General features: G+C 43.6%; 1 protein-coding gene across 4 annotated transcripts in view; it reads right to left on the bottom strand.

Moving 5' to 3' along the window:
• The window catches only part of cntln (centlein, centrosomal protein), a 474,184-nt gene that overhangs the window by 114,894 nt on the left and 342,836 nt on the right, over positions 1-16,454 (bottom strand). For all 4 annotated transcript variants that reach the window (XM_068030497.1, XM_068030494.1, XM_068030495.1 and 1 more), the window contains exon 20: positions 3,119-3,322. In XM_068030497.1, the coding sequence (XP_067886598.1) occupies positions 3,119-3,322 (204 nt within the window). The remainder of the gene's footprint in view (positions 1-3,118; positions 3,323-16,454) is intronic.

The raw sequence follows: 16,454 nt of genomic DNA on the forward strand, positions 1-16,454 counted from the left end.
CTAAAAGCCTGCTCAAGTCACAAAAAAAAACCCGAACCCGACGGTACCACATCGGACCCAGGTCCGACCCGACCCAAGTCCCTCCATTTTCCCCCCAAGCCTGACACGACCCGAGCCCGACCTGACCACCGCAATGTTCCCTTTACTTACCTTCCGACTCCCAATCTTCAGGAAACTGCAGCATGAGAGTGATGATGTCATAGAGATGCTCATATGCTCACTGCTCAGACTCAGAGTTTCCCTGCTTGACGTCCCGGACTCGCAGCTCAGGTAAGTTTTTTTTCCTTTAAACACTTAACTGCAATTCTTACTGTGTGTGTCCAATCCGGACCCGGCTGGACCCGGAAGTACGGCCAGACCCGACCCGACCCGAACCCGACACGTCGTCAGGTCCCGTCGGGTTCAGGTCGGGTAGCAGGCTTTTAATGCAGACATTGCAGTTAAAGAGCAGGAGCATGAAATATTATATGTGATAAGCATAATGGTAAAGGAAGTACTAGAGGGCCTAACATCCTTGGAAGTGGATAAACCATCAGGGCCGGATGGATTGTATCCCAGGTTGTTAAAGGAAGCCAGGGAGGTAATAGCGGATACTCTGAGGATTATCTTCAAATCCTCAATAGATATAGGTGAGGTACCAGAGGAATGGAGGTCTGCGAACATTGTACCATTGTTTAAAAAGGGTGCGAGGGATAGGCCAGATAATTATAGGCCAGTCAGTCTGAACTTGGCAGTGGGCAAACTATTAGAATCAATTCTGAGAGATAGGATAAACGGTCACTTAGAAAGGCATGGATTAATCAGGGATAGTCAGCATGGACTTGTTGAGGGAAGGTCATGTCTTACTAACGTAATTGAATATTTTGAGGAAGTAACAAGGCGGATTGATGAGGGTAGTGCAGTGGATGTTGTCTACATGGATTTTAGTGAGGCATTTGACAAGGTCCCACATGGCAGACTGGTCAGAAAAGTAAAAGCCCATGGGATACAGGGGAATGTGGCAAGTTGGATCCAAAATTGTCTCAGTGACAGGAAACAAAGGGTAATGGTCGATGGATGATTTTGCAAATGGAAAGCAGTTTCCAGTGGCATTCCACAGGGCTCAATGTTGAGTCCCTGGCTGTTTGTGATATATATTAATGATTTGGACTTAAATGTCGGAGGCATGATTGGGAAATTTGTAGATGACACAAAAAATTGGCCGTGTAGTCAAAAGTGAAGAGGATAGCTGTAGACTCCAGAATTATATCAATGGTTTGGTCGAGTGGGCAGAAAAGTGGCAAATGGAATTTAATCCGAAGAAGTGTGAGGTAATGCATCTGGTGAGGGAAAACAAAGCAAGGGAATACACAATTAATGGGAGGATATTGAGAGGGGTAGAAGAAGTGAGAGACCTTGGAGTGCATGTCCACAGGTCCCTGAAGGTGGCAGGACAGGTAAATAGAGTGGTAAAGAAGGCATATGGAATGCTTTCCTTCACTGGCTGAGCTATAGAATACAAAAGCAGGGATGTAATGCTGGAACTGTATAAAACACTGGTTAGGCCACAGCTGGCGTATTGCATACAGTTCTGGTCACCACATTACAGGAAGGGCATATTTGCTCTGGAGAGAGTACAGAGGAGATTTACAAGAATCTTGCCAGGGCTTGAAAATTGCAGCGATGGGGAAAGATTAGATAGGCCAGGATTGTTTTCCTTAGAACAGAGGAGGCTGAGGGGTGACTTAACTGAGGTGCACAAAATTATGAGGGGCCTCGATAGAGTAGAAAGGAAGGACCTGTTTCCACTAGCGGAGAGGTCAATTACCAGGGGGCACCGATTTAAGGTGATTGGTAGAAGGATTAGAAGGGACAAGAAGAAAAAAATTTTCACCCAGAATGTGGTGGGTGTCTGGAATTCGCTGCCCGGATTGGTGGTGGAGGCAAAAACCCTCAACTCATTTAAAAAGTACCTGGACCTGGACTTGAAGTGCAGTAACCTACAAGGCCATGGACCAGGTGCTGGAAGGTGGGATTAAAACGGGCGGCTAGTTTTTTCAGCCAGCGCAGACATGATGGGCTGAATGGCGTCTTTCTGTGCCACAACTTTTCTGCGCTTCTAGGCTTTTAAGTGTATTTAAGGTTTTGATAACCTGAATAAAGAATGACTGTTATCTCTGGCTGCGGAGTCAGTGACAAGGGCTCATCACTGAGAACTTAGAAAAAGGTTAAGAAACGTGTTTTATGCAGCATGTGGCTAGTACATGGAAAGCCTTTTTTATTCACAGGATGTGGGCATCATTGGCAAGGCCAGCCTTTATTGCCTACCCACAATTGGCCCTCGAGAAGGTGATGATCATCCACCTTATTAACAATGCAGTGGATTGCTAGGCCATTTCAGAGGGCAGTTAAGAGTCAAACACATTGCAGTGGGTCTGGAGTCACATGTAGGCCAGACCAGGTAAGGACAGCAAATTTTCTTCCCTAAAGAATATTAGAGAGGCAGATGGGTTTTTACGACAATCCGGTAATTTCATGGTCACCCCATTACTGAGACTAGCTTTTTATTCCAGATTTATTTAATTAACTCAATTTAAATTCCTCAGCTTTAAATTCATGTCTCTGAATTAGTAGGCCACGCCTCTGGATTATTAGTCCAGTAACATGACTTGAGGCAGAAACCACTGCACCTTTTACATGGAAACTGATGCATATTTTAAGTGACTTGGGTGTTTTCCACATTAAAGGCACCATATAAATACAATTTGTTACTGTTGAGGTGGAGATAGATAGGGGAGAACGTGAAGCAGTTGGATTTACTTTGGCTTTCTCTGGCAAAGAGCTAGCACAGACACAATGGCTAAATGGCCTGAGTGTTCTAAACATCTAGTTCATTTTATGTGAATGTGTTGGGATATTTCTGAGAATGTGATGAGGCACGATATGAACCCAAGCTCTTTTGTTAGTTGCTTGAGAAGTACCAGATGGGTAATATTAATGGTTACTTGTTTGCAATATCAGATTTGAACACAGTAGAATTGCAAGCAACAACCATTTTGGTTAGGATGATAAAAACAGAAAACCTGTTGAAAATATCACAGTAAAGAAAATATATAGAGGAGTTGGTGTGACCACTGACCTTCAATTTACTCTGCAGCTGTTTCAATTCTGATTCCATAGGTTTGTGAGGTGTAGCTGGAGTGTTGTGTGTGTGGTTGGAAGCTAAAGATGAACACTCGTCTGCTGACCTTGTGACGAGAGCTTGCTGCTCTGCCATTTGATTCAACCTCTTGTCCAGTACATCCTTCTGTTGCTGCAACTCCGTGAGGTCAAATGTCAGCTTCTGTTTGTAAGTGAAAAATGCTCAGTCATCAAAATGCAATCTGATTTGCAAGATTTATACACAAAGAGTACAAATTATATTTAACCTAGCAGTCTCAACTGTCAAGCAACAGAGTACACTGGTGTGGTGAGGGGAAAACATAGGCTTACAGCTGCAGTACTTTGAAGTTGAATTACTAATCTCAGCTAGACCATCCATCAGAGGAAAGACCAAGTAAAGACAGAATTCCCCACATATTCCCCGAAGTAGGCGGCAGACATAAAGAAAATGCGGCCCGCCCGCACAAGCACCACGTCACAGAGCTGCCGCGATTTCAAACGTGGCGGCTCATTTGCATGGCTGCAGCGCCCACCCCACGCCATGATGTGGAGGGGGCAGGTGAGCCGTTGCCAGCAACCACGTCCGGTGCCAATCTGCAGGCACCGGCGCCGTTTTTAAAGGGCTTACAGCCCTTAATGGAGATCTAAAAATAAAAGGGACAGGTCACTTCAATTACCACAAGGCGTTAAATTACCTTTAAATGCCTTTTCCCACTCCCCAATGGCATTTCCAGATGTTTGTGCCCTTCCCTCCACCGCCACCCCCCCTGGAATTTGAATAATTAGAATTTGAACTGCCCCCCCCCACCCCACAAAAGTTCGGCAACTCTGCCCTTTACCCCTTCCCATCACCCCATCCCCGACCAATCCACATCGTTTTAACCTTGCTCCCCACTTCTCGCATAGAGAAAAAATCCTCCTCCCCCCTCCCGACAGGTGTCGCGCCACGTTTCCCCGAATGAGGATTCAAAGGCACCGCCTTGACGGCCACCCGAATGAAAATCGGTGTGGTGATTAAGGAGATGACGGGACCCTTATTAAATCAGGTATAGAAATTAGTTTACATATTGAAATGGAGGTCCCGTCACCGAGCAGTGGGGCAGCCGCCACAAGGCCTCGCCACCGAGATCAGCACAGGGCCTGCCGCCATCGAGGTCGGTGGTGGGCCTCTGTTGCACTGATCTTCATTGCCCCCTGCCCCAGCACTGTTCCCAACAGCGGAGGGGCTTTAAAATCCAGCTCATAAAGACAGGAGACTGAAGAGGACTGAGTGTAAATGCTGTCCTGCAGCTCCTTATTGTAATTATAGGATCGCAGAAGTCTTGAAGACTAGACCCTTGCAACTCCAATTAGAAATGGAGCAACACAAGAAAACCTATAGGGGAAGAACAGGTAGGGTGGGAAAATTAGATTTTTTTTTTAAAGATGCAGTATTTAGATTTGATGCACCAACTAGGCTGCATTTAAACTTTTGCTTGCACTTATTATTGAAACATTTTTGCTACTAACTTGTGTAAATAGTCAAGATGTAACATCCATTTATACTGGCAATATTAAATCAGCTTGCGAAAGTGTTTGCGCCCAGGAATTACTGAACTTGTAATTTTCCACCAACCCCCACAACTCCTTGTGTGAAGGGCAGGTGAGTGTGTTTTGGATGTGTGTGTGTGTGTGTGTGTGTGTGTGTGTGTGTGTGTGTGTGTGTGTGTGTGTGTGTGTGTGTGGTGGTTGGTGGGGGGTTGGTGGGAGGAGTAAGTGAGCAGGTGTGTCTGTATGAGGAGGGTAGGTGAGTGGGTATTTCGGTGTGACGAGGGTAGGTGAGTGGGTGTTTCGGTGTGACGAGGGTAGGTGAGTGGGTATTTCGGTGTGACGAGGGGAGGTGAGTGGGTGTTTCGGTGTGACGAGGGTAGGTGAGTGGGTGTTTCGGTGTGACGAGGGTAGGTGAATGGGTGTGTCTGTTTGAGGAAGGCAGGTGAATGGGTGTGTCTGTTTGAGGAGGGTAGGTGAATGGGTGTGTCTGTTTGAGGAGGGTAGATGAATGGGTGTGTCTGTTTGAGGGGGGGTAGGTGAGTGGGTGTATCTGTGTGATGGGGGTAGGTGAGTGGGTGTATCTGTGTGGGGGGGGGTAGGTGAGTAGGTGTATCTGTGTGAGGGGGGTAGGTGAGTGGGTGCGTCTGTGTGAGTGGGGTAGGTGAGTGGGTGTATCTGTGTGGGGGGGTGTAGTTGAGTGGGTGTGTCTGTCACATAGGTGGTGGGTGGGTGTGTGTCTATGTGCAAATAGTTGCTGACAGTTCTTACAATTCCATCCAATCAATGCAAAACACTTTTGTTCAAAAAACAATCATTGTTGCTAATTGAAGCATAAAATGTGGCAAACAACCATTATGGTGTATTTGACAAGCAAGTGTTTGAATGGTATAATTAAACAATGCAGCATTCTTTTCAAGGTCGGTCTGTATGGGTCATTTTTCAAGTCTGCATTATTGGTGGGAAACCTCACCAACAGAGGTGCATCTCGGAAACGAGGCATGTGCTACCCATGATTTTCCAAGCATAAATTCAAATTCCTGCCATGCCCCATTATGAATTATCCATACATTCTCATATTTTACATCACTTTTAATGCCTTTCAAATTAGCTTTAACTAAATTACTAATCTTCCCTGTCTTTTTCCCCAAATTAAATCCCAGTTTATCTGAAACTAAGTAAGGGCGCAAGAATCTACTGTGCAGAACTGATCTCACTGGAGGCCTGGAAGGAGGGATTTTCAGAAATTCAGAGGTCTTCAAAATTATATTTATCATTATTATCAGGTAATCTAGAGTACTTCTAGAAGCAGCAGCTTCTGAATGGTAACTTAGAAAAGGAAATTTTGGAGAGCCAGTCTCTCTACTTCATAATATTAGATAGATTTCTGCAGATTGAGGTACGTAACCATCTAACTTACACACATTCGCCAGAGATTTTCTCATGCTTCTCCCGATCGGCTGATGTAACTTCGAAGAGAGAATGGCAAACCCCGTCATTATATCATTTAACCCAGGTTTCCCCTGAAGTTACAAGAGCTGATCACAAGAAAGCTCCTGGTGATTAAGCTTTGTCCTGTTGTGTAGACGAAAAGTATGCACTATTTTACAAACTAGAATCACAAAAGTACCAGCAATAAACATCGGCAGGAGGGATTTGTAAACATTGCTACTCTCATTTTGTTTGAACAAAATTCTAATTTATAATAAGCATACCACTGAAAACTGCAAAAGGATATCATATTCAGTAAATATTTTACTTGTCAAATATATATAAATTAAGTGTAATGGAGGATATTGTGTACAGACTCCACAACATTTCATAATAGTAAGAGTCTCCAGGTGGGTACTATTCATGTGTTATGGCCACATAGTGAGGAGTGTGGGTGGTTCTCACTGTTCAACTCTCACCTGACCGCAGCAAGTGTTTTTTGTTATTAGGGTTTAACCCTTTTGTGTTTTATTTGTCAAACAGACAGCGACAAGTTTTCTTGTAGGTTTAAAACAGAAGATTATTTATTGAGCAATATATCTTATTCTGAAATTGTCACAACTGCACCCATTCACGCATTCACTCGCAGACACACACACAAGACAGATAGAGAGGAAAAGGGGTAAGTGGTTTGAAGTGAGGTAGGGTTTCAGGGTTTATGGTAAACCTGTTGAATTCTCTGAGGTCAAGTTCTCTTTAGTTGCAGGCCTGAAGTGTTTGTAGATTTCTCTGTTGGTTGAAAATTCAGTTTGAAGGCAGAGGATCACTTCCAATTCTCTGCTGCACTGGTTGAAAATGTAGAATTCACAGCAGGGCACCTTCCTTTTTGCTTGGATTTCTCCCAGCTCTCAGCCGGACAAGCTTTGGTGATACTTCTTCCTGGGTCTCTCCTCTCTCTCCAGAGAGCTACTTTTAAGGTCAAAAATAGTTTCACACCTTTGCCTCTGTTGGGAGACAGAGATTTTCCTTCCTGTGCTGACTGACAATCGCCCAGGATGTGGCTACTTCACACCGTCTTTGTTTCAGAAGAACCCATTCAATTCAAAAGTGTCTCTTTATTGGTTTAGGATGGGTGCAATTGATACCTCTTAACTTGGAATGTATTCTTTTCTTCATACCAGACAGTAGACAGTTTGTATATACAAAGCCAGGTCTTTAGACCTTCTATAAGCACATTGTCCACTTTATTTTTTAAAAGTCCATTTTTATAACTCTTCTGGTTGAGTTCTTGTAGTTTCAATTGCTGCACTTTACATCACACATGTCATAACCCTGACAGTGAGCATTGGAACAGAGGTATCAATGCCAAACATCTCTCTGTCCTCACAATCCACACACAAGCAATTCCAGTGGAGGCTGGTGGATATCAATCAGCAGCTAGAAATTACCCCTCCTTATCCCAGCAGCATTGAGGGCAATTGCAGCACCTTCCTCCTGTGCTGATTAATATCAAATGACGTGGTCTGCCAGGATCTTTCTGGACCACATGGTTCAGCTATTCACTGGATAAAAATGTTGAGCTGAGAGTAAAGGATTGGCTTAGATTTTGTAAATTCTGTGGTGTGTAAAAAAAGCATGCCGAGTTTAATAAGGCAAAGTTATGCTTACTTTTAAAAATGTAATATTTATAGTAAGATGACAAGAATGTGGCAAATATCTACTGTTTACTTTTAGATCTAATTCCGAGTAAACAAAACGTTGCTTTTAATTGAAAGTTGTTAGTGTGTTTGGCTTCAATGTGTGAAGTAACACCCTCCAAATCATCCCAGCACCGAGAGCGGGTGTACAGTCTCATCCAACACCAAGCATCAATAATATTTGTGACAAGTAGACATTTTAGTCTTGTTAAACAATTGGAATTGGGTGAATACAAAATATTTAAAGTTGTGCAATGCTACATAAAGAGTGATGGGACTGATTGTAAGGCAGGATTCCAATGAAGCTGTAAACCACAAAATTAAATCTGGAGCACTTCACAACTACTATAAATCCATATATTAGATTACAGCCTTGAAAACTCTCTGGTATTTGTTATTATTCATAATGGATAGATTTTGATTTATATGTGGCAAGTTTGATTCTGTTTTTGTCCAGTTTTTGGCGATGAGCACCAGTTTGCATGCTGTCAGTGTATATCTGATGAGTAATGACAGTCATACAAGATTAACTATTGCAGTATTAGTTGATGCAGAAGAAGGGTCACTGACCCGAAACGTTAACTCTGCTTCTCTTTCCACAGATGCTGCCAGACCTGCTCAGTGGTTCCAGCATTTCTTGTTTTTATTTTATATTAGTTGATGCAAGTTAGTAATAATTTGTAGTCATACAATTTATAATTGATAATTCATCTTTCTAACAACTCCTGCTAATTACTGCTTTGTAATGCATTCATCTGCCAAAATATATTTTTATAACATTACAACATATGAACAAATACAAATTAGAATTAAGTACTGAAAATTTGGAATCATTACTTCATGAATTAATGATTAATGGGAAATATATTGTTACTAATGCCACAGGGAAAAACAAGGCTACATAACACAGGACCCCTAAAATGTGCACCTGTACAAACTGAGAATAAATATTCCAGTGCTTATGATGTTCCACAAGTTTAAAGTCTACTCAAAATAATTCTCAGCTAGTTCATTGGGATCACATATTTACATCTCATTTCTCTCCATACCCCTTGCCATATCCCTAGATTCCCTGAGAGACCAAAAATCTATCTATCCGAGCCTTACATGTATTCAACGATGCAGCATCCATAACCCGCGGGGGTAGAGAATTCCAAAGATTCACAACCCTTCGAGTGAAGTAATTTCTCTTCCTCTCAGTCCTAAATGATTGGCCCCTTATCCTGAAACTGTGGCCCCGTGTTTTAGGTTCCCCGAACAGCAGAAACAAACTCTTAACAACTACCCTATCCAGCCCCTTTAGAATTTTGTATGTGTCAATGAGATTGTCTCTCATTCTTCTAAATTCCAGAGAATATAGGCCCAATTTACTCAGTCTCTCGTCATGAAACAACCCCTCATCCCAGGGGCCAATTTAATCAAGCTTTGCTGTACCACCTCCAATGCAAGTATATTCTTTCTTAAATGTGGAGACCAAAATTGCACACACTACACCAAAACATTGTACAACTGTAGCAAGACTTCTTTATTCCTGTACTCCAATCCCTTGCGATAAAGGCCAACATGTCATTTGCCTTCCTAATTGCTTGCTGTACCTGCATGCTAACTTTCTGCATTCCTTGTACCAACATACCCAAGTCTCTTTGAACATCAACATTTACAAATTTCACACCTTTTAAAAAATATTCTTTTCTATTCTGTTATGACCGTGGCGGGAGCAGCGCACTGTTAATTCAGTCCCACTTCGCCACAGGTCACTTACCGAAACTGCTGTTACTCTGTCCCCAGAATAAAGCACACAAGCAGATTTCTTTAATAAGCAACAAAATTATCTGTTTATTATAAAACCAAGTCTTAACCAATAATGAAGTAAATACATATATGAATTGAGATATTAAGCTCCTTATTTTTTCCCTAGCCCTCATGCACACACACATCCATCCAAAAACCAGTTAACTGGGAAAAAAAGGATTTTTGTTTGCAGCCATTGCAAAGGAATAAAAAAAAACTTCGACTGCAATGATCTGGAAGGAAGTTCTTTGGTTTGGCGAGGTGTCCCAAAGTCGAATAGTTGGATGCCACTCAAAGTCTTTCCAGGCGAGGTTGATGAACAGTCTGTGTTGCATAGATGTTCAAAGAAATTCAACTGTAGAAGGCTTCACATAGGTCTTCCATCAGGGGTGTAGCAACAGGCATCAGTTCTCACATTTGATGCAAAAGTCCTTTTAAAGATGCAAGGTTTCTGCAAATTCCGAGTTTCTTCAAAAATGTAGGAGGTAACAGTACCACTTCATACAAGCTTTTGCTTTACAAGAGCAAGGATTCTTTACAGAGAAGGAATACTTGTCTGGGTTTTCTTCTGATCTCCTGGCAGGTTCAAATCAAATTCTAATTGCCTGCTTTAGTCCAAACCCACTGGCTTTTAAAGTTCAAAAATGAAACTAAAATTTTCCAGAAACAAGTCACATGCTAAGTCATAAATTCTCTCTTGTCACACAAAGGGTAGCTTTTAGGTCAAATCCCCTGCTAGTTTCCTTGAAATTACCTGGTTTCCAGTGGCACTCCACTAGTAATAGAACACTTGCATGACAATTGCCCCAGAGGCTGCAGCAAGTGAACAGAAACAATGGTCTCTGAAGTACGAGCATTTAAATGATTCTTGTGTCTCCACAGAAGAGGGCCCAGAATCCCAGAGAAAGGGCACAGACTGGTGGTGGCTTTCCCCTGTTGGCCATATTGATGCCAATTGAGGCAGATGTGTTGCAGCTGGCTGGCAACCAGGGAGATCGATCCATCGCAGACGGTGAGGCCGGAGCACCGATTGAGGAGGGTGAGTTCCTCAGGTAACAGGGCATGGAGGGGGAGCAACAGGCGAGCATGAAGGATGGTCGTGCATTACAAGTTACAGACATGTGGCCAAGTTGCAGCCAACTCTGTGTGCTTCTGTCTGGAGTGTTGCACGGTCCTGATCTTTCTGTTTTCTTCTGCAGGTGAGTGTCATGATAGCATATGTGGGCTTGAGTATTAGAGAATATATGGTGTGTTGAAACATAGGTATAACAGGCTTAATTAGGTAGAATTTAGATATAGTTAATATATTATACCTTTTAGAATTAAAGATTGAATGAATGGTCAGTTTTCAAGACTCACTGAAATTCCCCTTTAAGAAAGTAGAGTTAAAAATTTCAAGGTCTCCCAAGGTCCCTATTACAGTACAATGTGAACCAGAAACAGCTTTTAAGTTGGAAAAACCAATTCAGCATCTCTGTTGCCAGGGAATTGGAGGATAAACACACATTGAAAGATCCTGTGTGACATGAGTAAGAGGCAGCTATAAACTTAATTAGTTGATGGTGTTGGTAATGTAGACAGATTGACTCAGAAGAAGGGTTCAAGCTACCATAAAAAGAAATTATAGATAATAAAATAATAAAATGCAGTAGTACTTACAGAAACAGATGCCAAGTAAACCCAATTATAAACATTTTGACCAGATAAATGCTCACAACTTCAAGAGCAGCAGATTTTCAGTAAAAAAGTGAAGTGGGGATGGTAGTTAATGATGTTACCATATATGGATCTCCAAAGCAGGAAAACATACACACAGAAAAGTAACACCTATATGCTAAAAGGTTAGATAATAGTTTAGAAACAGTATAAACATGAGGGTTTTTGAAGCAAAAAACTAGAAGTATTGAATTCCTCATCAATGCTTCTCAAACTACGGCTTACTGGGGGAATTTAAGGTAAGAGCTGACTTTAAATTTTAATGGATATTCTAAGATATTTTGCTGTAACAATATCAAGGTTGAACTTTTGGATTCTATTTTAGAAATAAGATTATGTGTTACATCTCTTAGTAATATTTGATATTGCGGTATACCTATCCACTTAAAGTGTATTGCATATTCAATTCTTTAATAAATATATCAAAGTCAATAAATCGTCTCATGTAGTATTCTGTCTACAACTACAAGAATCCCCTCTGTGTCTCTTTAAGTGGAGAGATACGTATTGAAGTGAGTTTCCCAGACCCTTATACTGTCTGGGATATTTATGACTTAGCCATAATTATTTTAAAAATAGGCTATCCAAAAGATGGTAATATTCTCTGTTTGAGGGAAGACTAGTTCAGTTCTTTGGACCCAAATAAGTGTCTATAAGAATTTGTCTGGTTTGAACTTAATGAAAGGAGATTCATAGGGATGTACGCCTGATTTGGTTTAGTCCCTATAAGGGGTTATAGTCATAAATCATTTCAGTGGTACTTGGAAGTAAAACTAAAGGGAACTCAGTTTTTTGGGGAAAACACCTGACCTGGGGATTGTTGTAAGGTCAGATAAACATATGCTCCTGTAGTTAGCAGCAGTAAGCAAGAATTCTACAGAAGTATTTTTATTAAAGCTTGTTAAATCTTTGTTAAAGTTAAATCTGTGACTTCATGTGTGATTCTTCAGCCTGAGATGTATCAGTGAGGCCTGATCATTCTGTTTTCTCCTGCAGGTGAGGGCCTGATCATTCTGTTTTCTTTTGCAGGTAAATCCCGACAACGGCCAGGAGACATCTCAGGGAGACATCCCTCCACTTTGGAGGAGAAGGAGGGGTCCTCAGAGGGTGCAGCATCACATCCTTGCCCCGCAATCTCCACCAGCTCAGGGACTGTCACTGCGGTGGGGCAACACAAGGGTAGAGATACGGAGTCATAATGTAAGAGCAGCACCGCACAACTGCTGGACCAGCTGTCGGAAGCTGTGGCAGCTGAGGCCTCTGAATTTTAGAGGACTGTGGGAGACCAGGACCATGCTGAGCCCTAGGCTGATGACGTGTCTCTGAAGTTGTCTATAAGGCGACAGCTGTTGGAAGTGCAGCATAAGATGCATGAAGATCTGGCAGAGATTCCAGAGAATGTGTGCGCGCTGGCTCAGACAATGGAGAACTCCATCCATCCATGAGTGCTGTCTTTTCCCTCTATTCTGCATGCGTGGCCTCCTCCAATGAGAATTTGGCGACTCTCATGGACAGCCTGATCCAGCAGACCAATCAGTGGTGCTCAAGATACACGCAGACCTGCAAACCATCGCATTGTCCATGAGCTGTTTGCAGCAGTGACAAGGCAACAGGGGTAGAAGGCACCTGGAGTCTCCACCAGGTTCACATCCTTCTCAGGTCAACAGGGAGGTACAAGTGTGCCTTATGATGGCAGAGGAGCAACAGCAGTCTGTATCTGCGGACTTCTCTCAGGGTGCTCTTGGTGCAGACAGCAGCTCCTCTGCCAGCAACACAAGTATCTCAAGCTGCTGGGGGGACAGAGGAGGCTCCTGCAACTCTTCAGGAGCCCCTCAGTATGCTTGGGTCCTCCCAGCCTCAGTTGGCCAGAGGATGACCGCCTAGGTCATTACGAGGCCACAGGGCCACTTGGTCAGCAGCCCGCCACCACCGGAGCTGACGGAAAAGGGGGAGCATCACGTAGGAACACTCAAAAAAGATTTAGGAAATCACTGTAACTGCACTTGGATTTCATGGGTGAGAATTCAATTTTCATGGCATGTTGAATGTAGTAGTAAGCCTTTATTAAATGTCACATTTTGCTTATGACTGTCTCAATGCAGTGAAGGTAGCCACGACAATATGTATGTGTGGGAGATGGCAACTCAGGGGCTGAATGGGGTTGTCAGTGATGTGTGCTGATCAGACGGACGAAGCATCGCCGAAGTGCTATGTGCTGAGGGCGAGTGCTTCTGGGCTTCCAGCAGACGTGAGTGGCTGCAGTGTGCCTGGAATGTGTGTCTTTGGTGGAATAGATGGCTGACGTGCAGCAGTTCAGGAGAAATGCCTTACTATAAGAGCTTCCCGAGCCTCCCTGACACCTAAATCTTGGAACCCACCATGCGGTCACATAGGCCAGCAGTTGGCCCATAGGCCAATGTGAGCAGCATCACGAGGTGTGTGTCTGTGTAGGAGCAGTTTACAATGAAAATATTTTTACTTCGCCAAAACAATATTTCCTTCTCTGTATCCTATTTAGAAAATGTGCTCTACTCAGTTCAACGACGTTGCCAATTTCTCAATAAATTTCCCATTGTAACTGTTACGGCCACATGAGGAGTAGGTCTGAGGCTCCCCTCAGACTCCTCTTATTTGACTGCAACAGGGTTTATTCCTTTTTTAAACCGTGGTTCTGCCTCAGTGAGTGTTTCACCTTTTACCTTTACTGTGATTTGTGAAAGAACCAATCGGAAATGATTTCTTGAGTTTAAACAAGAAAAAGGTAAGTTTATTATACTTAACAATCTAAACCCGATTTAAAAATACTTAAAAAAATACTACATTCACCCACACATTCACACAAGAATTACACGCACACAAATAGATTACAGAGGGAAAAAGAGATTTGGTGGTTGGATTAAAGTCCAGAATAAATGGAACTTAAATACACAGCCTGTGAAGTGGATGATCTGGTAGCCTCCAGCTGAAGCTGTATTCTTGAAGTCCTTGCTGGCCAAAGTGTACTTTGTGGTTGGCCTACTTTGCTTAGGGTTTTCTTGAAGGCAGAATTGTAGTTGGCTCTCTTCACCTGGTCGCTGGCTGTAGCAGTTTGTAGGTATGGAGGGTCCACAGTCGCAGACGGTTTTCAAACTTGATGTTTTCTGGGGAGAGAGAGAGAAAAAAAGGAAAGCCCACAGCTGCTGCAGTCTCAGTTCCTGCTTGTCTTCTGTGAGTGTAACAAAACTCCTTTTTTTCCAGAGATGGACAGACAGTCACATGGATTTCTCAATCCCCTTTGATGTAACAAAGTGACTCCTGAACAATGCAGCGACCTGCTGACATCATCAGAGTGCGCCAAGCTGTGCACATGCGCAGCTACATCTTGCCAGGAATAAGTGGCGCATGCATGGGATGATGTCATCGCGCAGCGCCATCATCGCATATCTGTTGCGAATGCGTGATAAAGTATCATCGGGTATCCAGCCCCCAGCTCAGCTGGAGAAAGCAGCTGAATGGGAGACTTTGAAGCTGGAGCTTGATCCCCGTCTCTCGCTCCCGCCTCACTTGCAGCTCTACCCTCTCGGCAACTTGTTTCGGGCCTCGACACTTCCTCCCCTTGACCGCTCGCTCCAGACCTTGCTGCTCCCTCCCACTCCCCTGGCCGATTGTTCCTCGCTTCGTGCCGCCCCGTTTTCCGGCCACTCGCTCCGCGCTTCCCCCCACCCCCACCGCCACAGCCGCTAGCTCTAGGCTGCGCTGCTTCCCTCCTCAGTCACTCGCTCCTACGTTGCCCCATCAACACTTGCGGCTCACCTTGCTTCTTCGGGCAGCACATGGAGACTGATCAAACGTGGGAGCGAGTGGCTGAGAGGAGGGAAGCGGTGCAGCCTATAACTAGCGGTCGGGGGGGAGGGAGGCAGGGAGCGACCGACTGACAGGAGAACAGGGTGACGAGAGCAGGGAACAATCAGCCAGGGAAATGGAGGGCAGCACCAATGTCTGGAGCAAGCGGCTGAGGGGCAGGGGGGAGGGGGGGAAGAAAATGAGTTGCCGAGGGGTGAGCGTGGCCAGTGGGACGGGAGCTAGTAGCTGCATTCGGGTGAAATCAGTCCTGGTCAGTCATATAAATGAATCACAATAACGAATTGGCAGCACATTTTATACTATGCCCAATTTTCTTTTCCATCGACCGTGGTGCCAATTCACTATCTTCCAATGGAAATTCAATCATAAAATTCCTTTTGTATTTAATAGGATTACTGGAATATTAAATGGATCTGAGGATTACAGTTAGTATCCTATAACTACCTAGTAGCATATTACTGGACTTCCATCCAACTTAATGTAAGGTTAGTTTGCTGGAACGAAGTAGCCACAAGCATTTCCTGTGATAAATTGAGCAGCACCATCTTTTATCCTGGCAGCTGCCTGAACGTCGCAGACACTTGTGTCCAGTTGAAGAGCCTGCATTTGCAAGTACTGCGCAACCTAGTGGCTGTGTTGTCAGCAAACGCAGCTAGTTCAGAATTGGCTCCACTGGTTCCAGGATGCCAATATCTACACTCGGAAGGGTTTGCTCTTTCAAAGTCAATGTGTCAGGATGGCCTTGACTGACATGCTAATGAAGCAATCCTAGGTAGTTCAATTACAGCAAACCATTGTGCTGGGTCATCTTGTCTGGTCTTTATTCACTTACACTCGTGATAGAAACATATATGTGGATGTCACGCAAGGCAGGATAAAGCCATGTGATTTCTCCAAACACCCCAGCAACACACAGTTTATAGGCCCCTGCATGACTAAAGGACAAGTGGGCAAGTAGCTGGCCTCTGATTTGCATCCCAGCATAAATAGTGCTTTCAGGAGGGCCAAGACACATGTGGGCAGGCAAAATTATAGTAGCTTGCTCACAAACAGCAAACTTTGAATGAACTATTTGCTGTGGTATTTTGGAGAACTGTGACTTGTAGCATTGGATTCTGTGCATCACAGTTTGGCATTGGAGGGTGTGGGTGGAGGGTTGGCGGTGAGAGAAGATCATTGTTTTTCCCTTGAGCAGTGTATTCTGAAAAATGTGAAATCATTGCAGCATCCTGTACTCAATAACTTGACTATAAAAATTAACCTTTGCTCTCTGCTGCACAGCACAAGAATGGTTCCCAGCATAAAGTG

The sequence above is a fragment of the Heterodontus francisci genome, chromosome 4 (assembly GCF_036365525.1).
Source record: "Heterodontus francisci isolate sHetFra1 chromosome 4, sHetFra1.hap1, whole genome shotgun sequence".
NCBI classification, from domain to species: Eukaryota; Metazoa; Chordata; class Chondrichthyes; order Heterodontiformes; family Heterodontidae; genus Heterodontus; species Heterodontus francisci.